General features: G+C 37.6%; 1 protein-coding gene across 1 annotated transcript in view; it reads left to right on the forward strand.

The window, feature by feature from the left end:
- The first annotated feature begins 1686 nt into the window (after positions 1-1686).
- The window catches only part of LOC124258162, a 29320-nt gene continuing 13753 nt past the window's right edge, over positions 1687-17253 (forward strand). The window contains exons 1-5 of the mRNA XM_046692221.1: positions 1687-1813; positions 4108-4241; positions 5067-5123; positions 6223-6356; positions 14534-14711. Coding sequence (XP_046548177.1) covers positions 4130-4241; positions 5067-5123; positions 6223-6356; positions 14534-14711 — 481 coding nt within the window. The 5' untranslated portion in view covers positions 1687-1813; positions 4108-4129. The remainder of the gene's footprint in view (positions 1814-4107; positions 4242-5066; positions 5124-6222; positions 6357-14533; positions 14712-17253) is intronic.

The raw sequence follows: 17253 nt of genomic DNA on the forward strand, positions 1-17253 counted from the left end.
GTTTGTGAAGATAAGAATGTGTAGTTACCTTGTTTCCCACTGCTGCTAAAATCAGACACAGCTAAGGCAAACTGATGCAGAGAGAGAGAGAGAGAGAGAGAGAGAGAGAGAGAGAGAGAGAGAGAGAGGCATGTGTATAGAGGATTTGATGAAACGCTGGCATGTGTATAGCTGAATGTATGATAAATCCCTCTTCAAATTCATCTTCTTTCTCTTGTAAAATATGTTGTAATGTTATGTAGGAGGTTACATACAACACATGTATGGTATACTGCCATCAAGTATGTTGTAATGTTATGTAGGAGGTTACATACAATACATGTATGGTATACTGCCATCAAGTATGTTGTAATGTTATGTAGGAGGTTACATACAATACATGTAAGGTATACCGCTCATCAAGTATGTTGTAATGTTATGTAGGAGGTTACATACAATACATGTATGGTATACCTGCCATCAAGTAACGTTCTTATGTTATGTAGGAGGTTACATACAATACATGTAAGGTATACTCGCCATCAAGCATGTTGTAATGTTATGTAGGAGGTTACATACAATACATGTATGGTATACTGCCATCAAGTATGTTGTAATGTTATGTAGGAGGTTACATACAATACATGTATGGTATACTGCCATCAAGTATGTTGTAATGTTATGTAGGAGGTTACATACAATACATGTATGGTATACTGCCATCAAGTATGTTGTAATGTTATGTAGGAGGTTACATACAATACATGTATGGTATACTGCCATCAAGTATGTTGTAATGTTATGTAGGAGGTAACATACAATACCTGTATGGTATACTGCCATCAAGTATGTTGTAATGTTATGTAGGAGGTTACATACAATACCTGTATGGTATACATACTGCCATTAATATGTAGTAACATAAAACTGAACAGAAAACATTTAACCTTAACATTGTGGATGCATTTTCTGTTATTACTTTTCCAAAGTTGAAAACTACAAATTGATGAAAACTTTTATTTTATGTTAATTAAGGGAATTAGTACATAAACATACTGGTAACTGGTTTAGATAGAGAATTCACAAATATATGGGGCAATGGTAATATCATGTTATCTGTTTGGTAAATACATATTTATACTATACTGAGATGGCATGATTTAAACTCTTACATTATCTGCTTTTGTTGTTGCAAACAATGAGTTCATATTCCATTCTTTTGAGGTGGATAAGGAATGATTGCAATAACATAAGTTGTCCAGAAAGTAAGGGGATGTAACTCTAAATATTATTCTTCTGAGGGTCACTGTGTAATGATGACCAAGTCATTCATTAATAGTTGTAAAGAAATATCATGTGTTAGTGAAGCAAACGCCACCCTCAGCTCCATGCAGTGGTGGGCCATGGACTGAGTTTGGTGGTTTTATTCTCCTTAAACAGCACTTTAACATTCTACAAACACATTCTCATTGTGTATTGAGGTGACAATACATTTTAAGAAAACATAGGTTGTATTATTTTGGAACTTAGATCTCGCTTTTGTCTACTTTTTATGTGAGTGAATAAACCAACTATAACAGGCAGATACAAGAGGTTACCCCTTCACGCAGATAACAGTTAATTCTCAACACCTTTCAAAGTCATTTTAAACGCAATGCATGTGTATCTGATACATTTTTTACATGAAACATTTTTATAATGTTAGATCTTCTACAGGTTCTCAGATTATTCATCGGCAAGCAACATTACACATCTGCCTAGGATCCCTATCTACAAAAGTCGTGAGATTGGACTCGCTGATTCATGCCTTGCAACACACTCTGGAGCAGTCACGGTTGGTGTTAAAAAAAATTACTGAAGTTTATAAATTGTAATACAGTCAACGCTTCTGAGAAATATACGGTGAACATTAAGGTGAGCTGTTATAAACTTCCACATCCGAATATGGGTTTTCGGCGATGATTCACGAATACTTTTTCCTCCGCGACCACGAGGAAGTGTTGTTATTATTTGTTCTATGGTTAATTGATTTTGCATCTGAAGTGGTATTAACGATCTGAAGTGGTATCAACGATCTGAAGTGGTATCAATGATCTGGGGTAAATAAGGATCACGCCGAGGTATGCAATCGCCGAATTCAGCATTTAGATACAACTGAAAACAGCAAGATATCATCCCAACACAAGCTACAAGCAGTTTCATCGGAAGGGCGGATGCCCAGTCGCTGTCGTGATGGAAACCGAAGTTAAGTTATATAAAAGCAAACATACATCAATATTATCAGGAGACTATATAACAATATGTTGTAGATTATCCCTGATATTATTTACCCTCGGTGACCGTTAATACCACTTCAGATGCAAAATCAGTTGCCTTTATAGCAAAAAATAGCAAGCTTAAAATTCAGTCAGATCAGTCGTCTGCTGGTGACAGGCAATATATAAATAGGGAAGCCATGTGATCACAACACTCTCGCAGCGGAGAAATGTATTATATATATATGGCTCATCGCCGAAAACCCATACAAAATACCCGGATGTGGAGAGCGGCAACAGTATCCCGATAATGATGTCATCAACGCTTAGTTTTTGAAGGAATCACTTGATATTTTTTTGTTTGAAATAGATGAATATATCCTTTATCACTCAAGGTTAGTAAAATAAAACTTTAAATGATATTACAGATGAAAATACGTTTTTTTGTCTTATATCATCGAAAACCCCCTGTCACCCGTGATGTATCTTGCCATTCTTGGTGTTAGTGTACTTTTGCCCTAACAGTTATCGCTAATACTTCAGTATCATGCGCAAGAGTTCCAGTCAGTTGCAGTTTTGGTATTTTTCCCACGGTATTTGACAACAATAAAGGACAGCAAAAGAAAATTCTTCATGGTAATTAACATAAGAGAACAATTTAAGATTAAGTTATGAACCCTATAATTTATTTTAACTTAGTGGAAGGGTGTCACACGATCTATATAATGGCAAGTTCAGGTTCACAAAAAATCAATCTATTGTAAAAACACTTGACTAGTCACACAATCAATTTTTTTAGGTTACTTTATGATATAAATATATGTCATTTAAAGAATGACATGAAAAATTCTGAAAATGGCGATAACTGTTACAGTTAGATGTGAGAATACTTCATTTGTACTGCCGCGTTATAGAAAACACGATCGGGCGGCAGTGAATGGGCTCGACACGCGATGTGAATAGCTACTTAGGTATCATAATTAATTCTGTTTCATTAAATTAACGTGGGTACACCCACACCCACAAAAGTTACCTGGAGCCCTGCACACTAAAATAGGGCTATGCTTAAGCTATTATTTCATATAGCCTGGTTCCCTTGGGTCTGATTATTATCACCTAACCAATAAGATTACAAACTACAAAAACACTCTCGTAACACTATAATGATTTCATAATCTCAGGAACTTTCAAATGATACTTTTACATGAACCCCATAAAGTCACTTCCTATATACAATGATTATTTGATGTTCCACATGATCGAGTTTGAGTAAATGACTCAGGAAATCACCATTTGGGTTGGTTTGGGTGACGGGCTCCCTACAACATTTTTTATATGATAATTCTTTATATATAATCTTCAATTCTGCCATCAGAACAGTAATTAGGACTAGACTGCATCAAAAATGTATTTTAAGTACATTACTAAATTAAGAAAAATCAGCCTACTGTGCCTATACTAGACAAACAGGGCTCGAATGAATAAATGAGGTTGCAGCAGTGCATACACTAAGCTCCCAGTAAAACTGTCTATGAATGAATGACACTAGACCTACAGGACGTCAACTTGAGAGTCAACAGTAAAACTGTCTATGAATGAATGACACCATGTACTAGACCTACAAGGACTTGGCGTCATACACGGTGCATACACTTCGCTCCCCAGTAAAACTGTCTATGAATGAATGACACCATGTACTAGACCTACACACGACTTGAGCGTCAACTTGTTACAGGGGTGCATACACTTGATTCAAAATAATGAATGGATGTAAATATAACAGTAAGTCTGGTCTAACTTTACTGTTTTGCATAAATTATGAAAATCAATCAAAATCAGGATTTCTGAAAACAAAATGTATTTGCTGCTTCAGACATTAGTCAGGAAGATCAGCAATGGATGTCGTGAGAGAGAGCGGCCAGGCCTATGTGAAGAGGAAGCTACATTTGCCAATTCAGCTTACCCACAGAATTCCAAACCATAAACATGGGCTCAACATTTCCCAAGGTTCTTCATTATCATTGTTCATGGTAGATATAATTGATGTACAGGCAGTGGCACATGGAACAACATCTGGCACATTTTCTGTTTTACTTTGGCCAGTGCTGTGGCATGTAATACTCTTCTACATTTTTCTACATTGTTGATATTTCCCCTGAAGCTTAGCAAGAGTGGAGCTATAATATTTAGTCATAAGTGTGTATATTGTGAAATGGGATAGCCTTGATGAACATGGTGTACATAATAACATGTTAACACCACCAACATTCTTCACAAATATATTAAGGGTGGTGGGGTAGCCTAGTGGTTAAAGCGTTCGCTCGTCATGCCGAAGACCCGGGTTCGATTCCCTTCATGGGTACAATGTGTGAAGCCCATTTCTGGTGTCCCCCACCGTGATATTGCTGGAATATTGTTAAAAGCGGCGTAAAACCATACTCACTCACTCACAAATATATTAATGCACTGCATATTTTGTAGTAAACTTAATGTGATGTGGAATTAGAAAACAGGTGCTCATGGCAGTCTTATAAATAATCCCCAAATGACTTTGCACATATATTAGGGTAATTTGTATTTTCTTATACCAGTATTTCATCGACATCTATCATTTGTGCCATCGGTCTATATGTAAAAATAGCCTCTTCAAGCAATCATAAATTATTTCTTCTTAAATGTCCTTCAAAGAAGGAATTATTTTTTGTTCAAAAGGTTTCGACTATTTCCCAGGGATCTGTATGATTTGCAGTTATTTTGCTTTACAAACCTAACAAAATGTCTCGTGATTGACTATCTTGTATCCTTGCTTTGATTGTTTTCTTTGTGTTGCAGTTTGGATACTATTGCCACTGTTCCTGTTTACATGTGCAGATGCCCATGGTAATGGCGGTATGTATACACAAGTTAGAAGTATTGTATGGGTTTCATTTAACAGTATCATAGTTTGTTCTCTTGAAAATTATTATATATTTCAACGTAAGGGTAAACACGAAACCAAAGATACAGCAGAAAATCACCTTTACGTTGCAAAATACTGCATGATTATGCACGATTTTTGTTACACATGTGTTAAATTGTGTACATCTTATATGAGGAGTGCCGTTGTACTTGTACATGTTTGTTTTCACTCTCCTACCCAGAGTCCCGTGTGGCCAGCCAGCATAGTACCTCTGCCACAGGCCAGAATGATGTGACGAATCATCACATCTTACACAGTCCATTCAATATAACACTACTTCGATTTCAATATAATGTACATATTTCGTAACTCTTTTATTTTGGATGAGTCTACACATCTAACTAAACATCATTGTTAGAATGGTTTAGTTTCACTGAGAAAATATCCTAAAACCTGCAACACTATTTCGATTTGCGTAGTGATCCTTTCTTTACATCGGTTATACGGTTCCAAGTGCTGTCATCGAAGCCCTATGCAGACCAAGCGATGCTGTATAAATATTGTATTGTCATGAACCCGACTGTCTCAGTTGAAGAAGAATATCTATATAACAATGTAAAACAATATGAAGAGCACAACGAAAAGCTTGCATAAGGTCAGACTCTTCTGATTTATGTATAAGTGAGTTTGTTTACAAACAAGAGAAAAAGTTTGGTCACGTGATACGCAAATTAGCCTGTGGCAGTGATGTTATGCTAAGTCATCGCTGCGCCGGGAGTGTGGTTTGTTTTACTTGTTCCATGGACACCTTAATCACTTGTCACTGCTCATCTTTAATAACCGTGTTATATCACCACACAGCAGGTTATATATGAAATGTGGGAGAAGAATAATTATTCTTCATAGACCATCTGCATTCCTCTGACATTGTAAACAGCAATCACTTTTTCACTCAAATTTGTAGACAGATTAATTCAGACTCATGTCAGTCGCCCGCCACTCACGGCATATTCAAAAACACAGCCTGATCTAAGATGAGGTAAATCAAACGAAGCAGCCATAATATATCCATACAAATTGTATTTGCAGAGGTAACAGTGGAAACATGCATTGGCGAAAATGCATCTTTTGACTGGGATTATGAAGTCCAACCATTCCATACAGTAGAATGGTATTTTGAAAAGACCCACATGGCAGTGACTCTTGAAGAACATCTTTCACAGGTAATGAAATATCACAATTTTCGATGATATCCTTGGTTGCAAGTTATTCATCATGTACGAATAATACTTCAGCTATTTTGTTTATATTTGCTTAGTTTAGACACACTATTTCAATAAAGTGGGGCTATGTCAAATGTAGTAGTGATATTTTCATGGTATTTAAATGAGTTTTGTTTGTATAGAACTATTTTACAATTATTAGATGTGAAATAGTGTAATGCTGTTTTATTGTTATCAAGTGAATAAGAATAAAAATACTATAATATATGAGACATAAAATGTTTCTAAAATTCAGAAGTTTGGTGGCTGTGTTCTAATGTTTGTGGTTTGATGCCAATTGTATTGACATTTGGTTATATTTGATGAGGATTTCAAATGAAATTCATTCATCTGAGACGTTCTTATTATGGCTATGATTAAAAACAATGCTCGATCAAAAGTATCGTCTCATTCTGGATCTAAGATGAAACTTGTTATATTACCTAACCCCAAGTCGTATCTCCCAATTGTGTAGATTGATGCTCATGCTGTTGATCATTGGATTGTCTTGTCCAGGCTTGATTACTTACAGACCGCCGCCATATAGCTGGAATATTGCTGAATGTGGTGTTAAGCAACAAAACAACCAACCAACCAATCGTAGCTCCCAGTTGGCGAATTTCAGACTAACATAGTTCCTATGCACCAGTCTAACCATTCCTGTCACATCACTTTAAACAGTACAGCACATTAACAAGGTAACCTTTCAGGTGGCAGTGAAAAGTTAAACAGGCAATCTATGGCCTTCTCATGTTGAGTCACAATATGGCATTATCACTATAACTCAGTTCCACAAATGACTACTTCTGTGACTACCTCTGTGACTGCATTTGATTACCTATAGCTGATCATCTGAATAAACTGCACAACACCCCTACATCAAGTCATGTTTTACTTGGCGCTAAACGTAGCTGTAGCACAAAGGCAAATCGATGGTATATTTAAGTACATACTTTGCAAATTTGAGAGCATTCCTCCTTTTATTAGAAACAGGAGGCATAGTCTTCTGAGTAGCAGCAATTTGCTTTTCCAGAGTTGAGTTTCATGGGTACGCCAGAAGCCTAAACATTTCAGTTCGAACGATTATTTTCTGGGTTTGTCAGGAAAGTACTCTTGGAATCACCAAATTTGTAAACGTGAAAATCCTGCATGTCTCCCAGCTTTCCTCTGCATGTAGATGGCACACAGTGATGGTGTAATGCTCAAAGAGGCCCTATGCTAATGTACTCGATACCAAAGACAGTGCCTTATCTGCAAGGAAATGGATCTCATTGCCAAGAGATTACTATTACCATTATTGTGTTTATTACTATAATCACTGCTGTTGTATTAATTTTTTTTTATAATTTTTTTTATTCAAAGTTTTTATTTCCAAGAGATACATGTGACATATAACAAGCAGTTTGTATCGAATACATACATACATACCTATAAACCAACTTTCAAGTCACAGTCGGGGCAGTGGGGTAGCCTAGTGGTTAAAGCGTTGCACTTAGTCTAAAATCGCGAAGACCTGGGTAAATGTCGATGCCCGAAGACCTGGGTTGAATCTTCCCACATGGGTACAATGTGTGAAGCCCATTTCTGGTGTTCCCCGCCGTGATGTTGCTGGAATATTGCTAAAAGCGGCGTAAAACCAAACTGAGTCAGTCAGTCAGTCAGTCAAGTCACAGTCATCATGGAAGTGTACAATAATCAATCTGAGTAGTGATATTATCTGATTAATCATAGTACATCATCATATAATTATTTCATGTGGGACCGCATAAGTTCTAGGTAAACTTTGCATTTTGCATATTATTGTGCTAGGAGAGTGTGGAGAGATGACTAAAATGTAAAACAATTAGCTTGGTCCGTGTGTGAAAAGGCAATAAATTTACATCATTTGTAGTATCTTTTGATCTCATTTTTGATCTGATTAAAGTTTGGTTTAACATCTTTTCTGCTCATAGTGTACATAGAGAATACTACACGAGGTCTCATTACATACGAATTATACGAAACGAGTGTCCTTCCTATGGTATCTGACCGGGCTTAAAGCTGCGAGTTCAGATATAATTAGGTATGTAATGAGACCGAAAGTGTGGTATTTTATTTATTACCCCGTCTTACATGCATTTAAATTGACAAAATAAGCGTATTTTTGTTATGTTTTTGGTTTCAAAACTGAAACCGGTTTCATAAAGAGGTTGCGGAAGAGTTTTGTACTGTAGTACAATATTTGCATGGACGTCACACTAATGGCGTCACTGCCATGGTAACCGGCGATCCACGATGCATGTCAGTTGTCATCGCCTCATTACAGCCTCCTACTGTAAACTACTCCATTGCACCTCGTTTCTTGGTTTCCAGTTGCTTCATTCGACTAACATCACTGGTGGAAACATTGTGTTTATGTTTTTCGATAGATATAATGTCTCAGTTCGACTCACAATTAAACAGCGACACGGCAACGTTTGCAATGTTTACATTCCCACAATGCATTTAAGTTGTAGAATGAATGAATTCACGTGTTTGTTATGAATGAAAAAATAGTTACGTCAGAATGTGACCTAATTGAGAGGTCATCGGTTATCCAATCAAATCGTTAGAATTTCAGGTCAAGTCGTTACGACACAGGTCAACGCGATACGACACTCGTGTGACGTACGATATTAATATGCAACTACCCATACGTTGACCACGTGGGCAATAAATATTCTTCTTAACAATTAGGCAGATAATGTTTAGAGGGTTGTTATTTTTTCCATTAAAACCAATGTTTCGAGACATGAGGCCAGTTCTGTCCACGCTCCCTTTACAAGACTGCACTCGAACAATAGGTGCTGTACCGACTCTCGTGCCTGTTTACAAAATGTGCATAGTGGTGATTCTTTAATGCCAATCTTATGTAAATAAGTATTACTCTTAAAATATTCTGAGCAATCTTAAATTGGAAATATTTCAAATTTACACTCTGTGTACATCTATTGGTCATTTTCTCCCATTTAATTTGGTGAAATTGTTTTCCTAATATTTCTTCCCATTTACGTTGGCCTGTTGTTTTAACAAAGTCACATAGTATTTGGTAACAATATTTACTTTGTTTCCATTTGTCATCAAACTTATATTAAATGGTAAAATAGGATATACTTGTTTATTTTGAAGCATCTTAACAGACATATTTATTCTTTTTGAAGTAGTCAAGTACTGCATGCTAAGGTATTCAAGGAAATTAGTGTCAACATTGTAACTGCTTTTAAAATATTCAAGGGAGTGAATGATACCGTTTTGATTTTTAATGTCACTCAGAAATATAATTCCCTCTTCCTCCCATTTCTTGAAACAAACTGGTTTTCTTTCTATTAAGATGTTATAATTGACCATATTCAAAGACCGTTCGATATTTTTCAACAAGAATTGGTAGATATGTCAAACAACCCAAAGTGGTGCCTTTTGCTATTTACAGATTTTTGTGATTTATTATTTTCTTGGTTTCCATGGAAACGATTCGGACTTAGTCTCAAAAAGGAGGGGTGGGTTTCGTTTCCGGAGCACAATTCGAAAACTTCTTAATATCTTTCAGCAAAACTTGGCAGATATGTGAGGCAGATCCCAAAGTGGTGCCTTTTGCTCTTTACAGATTTTTGGCATTTGTATTTTTCTTGGTTTCCATGGAAACAATTCAGACTTAGTCTCAAAAGGGAGGGGTAGGTTTCGTTTCCGGAGCACAACTTGAAATCCGTTCAATATCTTTCAACAGTACTTGGGAGATATATGAGACAGATCTTGAAGTGATGCCTTTTGCTATTTACAGATTTTTTTCATTTTTATTTTTCTAGGTTTCCATGGAAACGATTTGAACTTAGTCTCAAAAAGGAGGGGTGGGTTTCGTTTCCGGAGCATAATGCGAAAACTTCTTAATATCTTTCAACAAAACTTGGCTGATATGTGAGGCAGATCTTGAAGTGGTGCCTTTTGCTGTTTACAGATTTTTGGCATTTTTATTTTCTTGGTTTCCATGGAAACGTTTTGGACTTAGTCTTAAAGGGAGGGGTGGGCTTCGTTTCCAGAACATAACTTAGAAACTGTTCAGTATTTTTATCCCCCGCAACGCGTTTTTTTTCGGGGGGTGGTTATTAAAATGGACTCCGTCCATTTTAGCATCCGTCCATCCGTCCGTGCACATTTGTCTTATCCGGAGCTGAACTCTAAAACCGTTCACTATTTCTTCACCAAACTTGGCACATAGATAGATCTGGTGGTGTACTGGTGCCTTTTGGTAGTTTTGGAATTCAGAATAAAACATTTTTGGCGTTTCAATGGCAATAAGTTTGACTTAGAATGAAATGAGTGGTAGAGCTTTTTTCCGGAGCAGAACTCTAAAACCGTTCACTATTTCTTCACAAAAGTTGACACATAGATTGGTCTGGTGGTGTACTGGTGCCTTTTGGTAGTTTAGGAATTCTGAATAAAATATTTTTGGCGTTTCCATGGCAACAAGTTTGACTGAGAATGAAATTGGTGGTTGTGCTCTTTTCCGGAGCTGAACTCTGAAACCGTTCACTATTTCTCCACCAAACTTGACACATAGATTGGTCTGGTGGTGTACTGGTCCCTTTTGGTAGTTTTGGAATTCTGAATAAAATATTTTTGTCATTTCCATGGCAACAAGTTTGACTTAGCCTGAAATTGGTGGTAGTGCTCTTTTCCGGAGCTGAACTCTACAACCGTTCACTATTTCTTCACCAAAGTTGACACATAAATTGGTCTGGTGGTGTACTGGTTCCTTTTTGGTAGTTTTGGATTTCTGAATAAAATATTTTGGGCATTTCCATGGCAACAAGTTTGACTAAAACAGAAATTGGTGGTTGTGCACTTTTCCGGAGCCGGACTCTAAAACCGTTCACTATTTCTTCACCAAACTTGGCACATACATAGATCTGGTGGTTTACTGGTGCCTTTTGGTAGTTTTGGAATTCTGAATAAAATATATTTGTCATTTCCATGGCAACAAGTTTGACATAGACTGAAATTAGTGATAGTGCTCCTTTTTGGAGCTGAACTTTAAAAACCTTTAAATACTCTCCTTCCACTTTTCTATATACACACCTATATATTTGACATAATCATAACTCGTAGACATAATCATGAAGAGTAGTTTGCCATTGTGGAGGATATTGATGACTTTGTCTTCTTGTTCTGCAAAACTTGGTAGATATATCAAACAAAACCTTAAGTGGTGCCTTTGGGCTATTTACAGATTTTTGTGATTTATTACTTTGTTGGTTTCCATGGAAACGATTCGGACTTAATCTCAAAAAGGAGGGGTAGGTTTCATTTCCGGAGCACAACTCGAAAACTTCTAAATATCTATCAGCAAAACTTGGCAGATATGTTAGGCAGATCCCAAAGTGGTGCCTTTTGCTATTTGCAGATTTTTGTCATTTATGTTTTTCATGATTGCCATGGAAATTATTTGCACTTAGTCTCAAATCAAGCTGGACTTTAAGTAACTGTCAGATGATTTGTTCTTTCAACGATGTGGGGGCCGGGGGGATATGTCATCTTCTGATGACTCTTGTTCATATCTTTTAGAGCAGTAAAACATTCTTTGTAGTTAATATTCCTTCTAGTTTTAATGGGGGTGGTGGGGTAGCCTAATGGTTAAAGCGTTGGCTCGTCACGCCGAAGACCCGGGTTCGAATCCCCACATGGGTACAATGTGTTAAGCCCATTTCTGGTGTCCCCTGCCGTGATATTGCTGGAATATTGCTAAAAGCGGCGTAAAACCAACCTCAGTCAGTCAGTCTAGTTTTAATGCTTCTTCTTCAGGTAGTTTTTTAACATTATTTTCGAGATCAATCTGTGTACATTCATCACTGGTATACAGTCTCTTATAAAATGTCCTAGTTTTGTCTCCCCCCGAAGGGTCGAATGGTTCGTTTCTGGAGCATAATTCTGAAACTAATTGACCCATCTTCACCAAATTTGCTATACTGCCTCTCCATATCATGTAGATGTGCCTTTTGGTGCTTGGAGCTTTTCTTTCAGTCTTATTGTTTTCTGTTTCAATGGCAACAAATTTAAACTTGGTCTATTTGAAGGGTAGGGTTTATGTTTGGAGCATAATTGTAAAACCATTTCACCCATGTTCACCAAATATTGTATACTTAATACCAGTTATTAGTGAGTGAGTGAGTGAGCTTAGTTTTACGCCGCACTCAGCAATATCCCAGCTATATGGCGGCGGTCTGTAAATAATCGAGTCTGGACCAGACAATCCAGTGATCAACAGCATGAGCATCGATCTGTGTAATTGGGAACCGATGACATGTGTCAACCAAGTCAGCAAAACTAACCACCCGATCCCGTTAGTCGCCTTTTACGACAAGCATAGTCTTTTATGGCAAGCACATGGGTTGCTGAAGACCTATTCTACCCCGGATCTTCACGGGTCTATTAGTAAGCTTAGAAGCATGAACCATATAATTGCACTACTATAAAACACCATGAACTTTCACTCAACGTTTAATTTGGGGAAGGGGGAGACATCAGTTTTTATGAGTAAAAACACTTTATAGTTTCTTCTAAGATGTCAGCTTGTTTATCTATGATTGTACCGTCTTTTTTTCACAAGTTTGGAAATGGAATTATTTAAGAAATTTCTAGATTCTGATTTTTTTACTTGTCTTTGCTCCATATTCTATCCAGTTTGCTGTAGATCTTATCAATGCTGTTTGAGTTTTTTCCATCTCTATTTTATCTAGTCCAAGTTTCAATTCATTAATCCTATCTAAACCTGTTTTTTCTCAATATCTTCTTATGTAGTCACACCTCTTATTTCCAATAGGATCATTTCCCACAATAATTGATCATTGATACTATACCTGATCCCGTCGGCATTTTGTTGGGGTAATTGATATTTTTTTTATGTACAATTTATTGTTTCTTTAACTTTTCCGATATATTCTAGTCATATAGAAGGGACTGCTGTTGTATTATGTTACCTCAATCGGAAATCAGTAAAACCAAGTTTGTCAGCAAGTTTGTAGAAAAAGCAGCTGTTTCTGAGTATGAGAATTCATATGATCAAACGAAAGACATGCAGTCGCTGTATTCCTTTCCCATCTTTGGTTAACCTGGAATAGTTCAGGCTAACAATTTGTATGGGTAGGCTATGAGTGAATCTTACCCTCAGGTGCTTTTGGGTGAGTAGACAATGTTGATGTGAATAATATTCTCAAAGATTCAGGTGAGGTGAGGTGAATTGGGTTTAACGTCGCACTTAAGAATATTTCGCTCATATGACGACATGCGGGTGTATGTGTGGCTGCTTGTACTAGCCCAGACCTAAGCTGGTTTTATAGTGCTAGCCCACTGAGATACCATGCCGCAGTGAAGCATGAATACCCCACTCAGACACATTATACTGACTCCAAGCTGACCAGTCCTTGTTGTACCTATTAATGCCGAGCACCAGGCAGGGACCAACAAGTACCATGTTTTAACGTATTTTGGTATGACACGGTTGGGGATCGAACCCGCGACCTTCCGCTGTCCAGGTGAATGCTCTAACCACTACACCACAGAGGCGGTCTCAAAGATTCAGATAAAGGGTGCATACTAGAGTTTGATTTACTTAAACACCATGATAGTTTACATGCTATCTCTTGAAAGATTAGAGATTGGATGTCTGTATGTCAACATAACTTGAGGGGCGGGACTATTCTAGCTAATGTAGAAAAACATGTCCAAAATTTCTTGGAGAAGGCTAGAAATTGCGTAATGAAATAGTGGCTTTACATATGAGGGAGAGCAATGCATAATTCAAAAGATCAGTACATGCTGCCATGAGCATTCTTGACGTAATGTATGACTTGTATTACAATGAATAACTTAAGAAACTTTATGCCAATAGATAATTGATTCAAGGATATGATCAATTCAGAATATCGTTTATAAGTTATACATATCCTTAAATGCATTACATTTACCTCACCTCACCTCACCTCACCTCACCTCACCTCCATAGTGGCTTATTATACTTATAGTCAGTTCAAGTCTTTCCCAGTGTCACTTATTTTGGTGTGTTCATCTGGTGAGATAATGTATGTTTTTTTCTCTGTAGTAAAATCATTGACGTCTTCTCTCTATAGGTCTCCCTCATATTCAACAACAACACCTACACATCCCGTTTTCTGCTGTTAGAGGACGGCAAAGTTGGATTCAGTCTAATAAACGTGACCTGGTCTGACGAAGGGGATTACAAGTGCATCCTGACCCTGAAACGCACCTCTATCCCGGTGGAATTGAAAAAGACGTTAAATGTTACAGGTAAATTCAGTAAACACATTTCTATGTTGAGGACTGATTGAGAGAGTTAACATCTCACACCCTTTGGAATATTTCAGACACATGGACAAGCGAAATGCTCTTACTCCTACCAGCAGCTATGAAGTCTCTGAATCTGACTCCCTGTTCTTTGTTTTAGTCAGCTCTGGTTGTAGAAGACAGGGCCTGTCACTTAATTAGGAGACTTCAAAGCTTCAGTCTCAGTAGAAATGCTAGTGCCTTGAGTTTGTTACTTAGTAAGCACCAGACTGACTATTGTGAGCTTTGCTCTACCTTAAGATCTGAGTTCCTGAGTTCCTAATTCTGATAACACAGCTGTGTGTTTCAACCTCTATCCTTTTGGTTGAGATCTACTGGCTACCGAACAGTTATTGCTATATTTTATTGGTATTTACAAAATTACTCCTCCGGTCGTTAAATTAATGAAACAAAATTAATCATGATACTTAATTAGCTATTTACCGATGTGTCAAGCCCATTCACTGCCGCTGATCATTTTTTTTATATAACGCAGCGGAAGGGAATCATGTCAGCATAAATAGATGCTTTCTCACAACTAACTGTAACAGTTATCGCCATTTAGAATTTCTCATGCCATTAGTGAAATAATATATATATTTATATCATACATTAACCTCGAATAATTGATTGTGTGACTATTTGAGTGTTTCTTTTACAGTATATTGATAGGGAATGAAACAATTAATGACTTGTGAACTTGAACTTGCTATTATAGGCCTATAAAAAATTGTTAGCGATTTACTTTTACAGGTGTAAATAGTGCTTGTGTGATGAAGGGCTTTGAACACTTCGAAAATATAGAGATACACATTATCGGGGGACTACCAAAAGACTTTTTTTTTCTTACCTTGCTGTTTTTTGTTACACCCCACTGACACATAAAATATTTTTTATCTTGTAATGTGGGGGGATATAGTCGACACCTTGTCCATCCGTTCGTCAACCCGTAATCATCTTGTTTCCGGAGCATAACTAAAAAACCGTCCAATATTTTTCAACAAAACTTGGTAGATATATCAAACAGAACCTAAGGTGGTACCTTTTGCTATTTGCAGATTTTTGGCATTTTTATTTTTCCTGGTTTCTATGGAAATGATTCGGACTTGGTCTCAAAAGGGAGGGGTGGTCTTCGTGTCCGGAGCACAACTCGAAAAACGTTCAGTATCTTTGAACAGAACTTGGCAGATCTTGAAGTGGTGCCTTTTGCTATTTACAGATTTTTTTCATTTATTTATTTCATGATTTCCAATGAAGCAATTTGCTGATACTCTCGTGAGTCCTTCAAACGACCTTCCTCCTGCTCCCACTGCTTGCATAAAGATATCTTCGCATGAACCTCCACATGACTGTTTAATGTTCTCTCACGTCATCCTCCGAGCTCCACTCGAGTGGATATACCTTCGTCACCGGTCTCATCAGCGTAGTTTTCCCCATCTTTACTTGTACCACTCGAACATGTCCATCCTTGCCTGGATATGTGTTGATGATTCTCCCCAAAGGCCAGCTTCCATGTGTAGAATCTGGTGACACTACGATAACGATATCATTTACCTTCAGATTGCGGTTAGCCTCTCTCCACTTCTTTCTGACTTGAAGAGTTGGTAGTAGCTCCCTCAACAACCTCCTCCAGAAGTGCCTCACCAGTTCCTGTATTCGTCTCCATCGTTTTCTGGGGTTGTATGGCAAATGTTCCACCAACTTGTCCGTGCATAAGATGATTTGGGGTTAACGGTACATCATCTTGACAGTTAGCACTTTGATAAGTGAGGGGAGGAGAATTGATGAGTGCTTCTGCGGCAGTAAATGTTGTTGTTAGCTCTTCATCCGTGACATCGCCTTTACCCAGAATGACAAAGATAGCTCCTTTAGCTGACTTAATCATGCATTCAAATACACCACCAAAATGTGGTGCATGAGGAGGGTTGAATCTCCAGACGACTCCCTTATTAGCCAAGGATGATCTCGCAGTCGCATAAGTTGTTTAACCAGATCTCTCAATTCCTTCACACCACCTACAAAGTTAGTTCCGTTATCGGATACTATTTCTTTTGGCATTCCTCGTCTATTTGTCATGTGGAAGAAAGCATTCAAAAATGAGTCACTATCGAGACCATATGACATTTCAAGATGTACAGCCCTAGTGGACAAACACGTGAAAAGACACCAATATCGTTTTTGTCTCTTCTTTGACCTTCCTTGAATAGTCAGAAAAGGCCCTGCATAGTCTACTCCAACATGAGTAAATACTCTCAGTGAATAGCTAACTCTCAGCTTTGGAAGTGGAGCCATAATCTGTGGTCTCGGTTTAGCTTTTTGTCTCCGACAAAAGGCACATTCAGTCTCCCATGCTCGAATCTCTTCACGAGCAGCAATGACCCAGTATCTTGAGGATAGAGCACCTAAAGTTTGATTAGTACCTACTGCATGTTTACCAGCTTCGTGGTAATGTTTCACAATAAGCCTTGTGACCCAGTTCTTACGAGGCAAGATTATTGGAACTCGT

Source organism: Haliotis rubra, unplaced genomic scaffold, assembly GCF_003918875.1.
Source record: "Haliotis rubra isolate DU_JTF1 unplaced genomic scaffold, ASM391887v1 Scf684, whole genome shotgun sequence".
In the NCBI taxonomy this organism is placed as follows: domain Eukaryota; kingdom Metazoa; phylum Mollusca; class Gastropoda; order Lepetellida; family Haliotidae; genus Haliotis; species Haliotis rubra.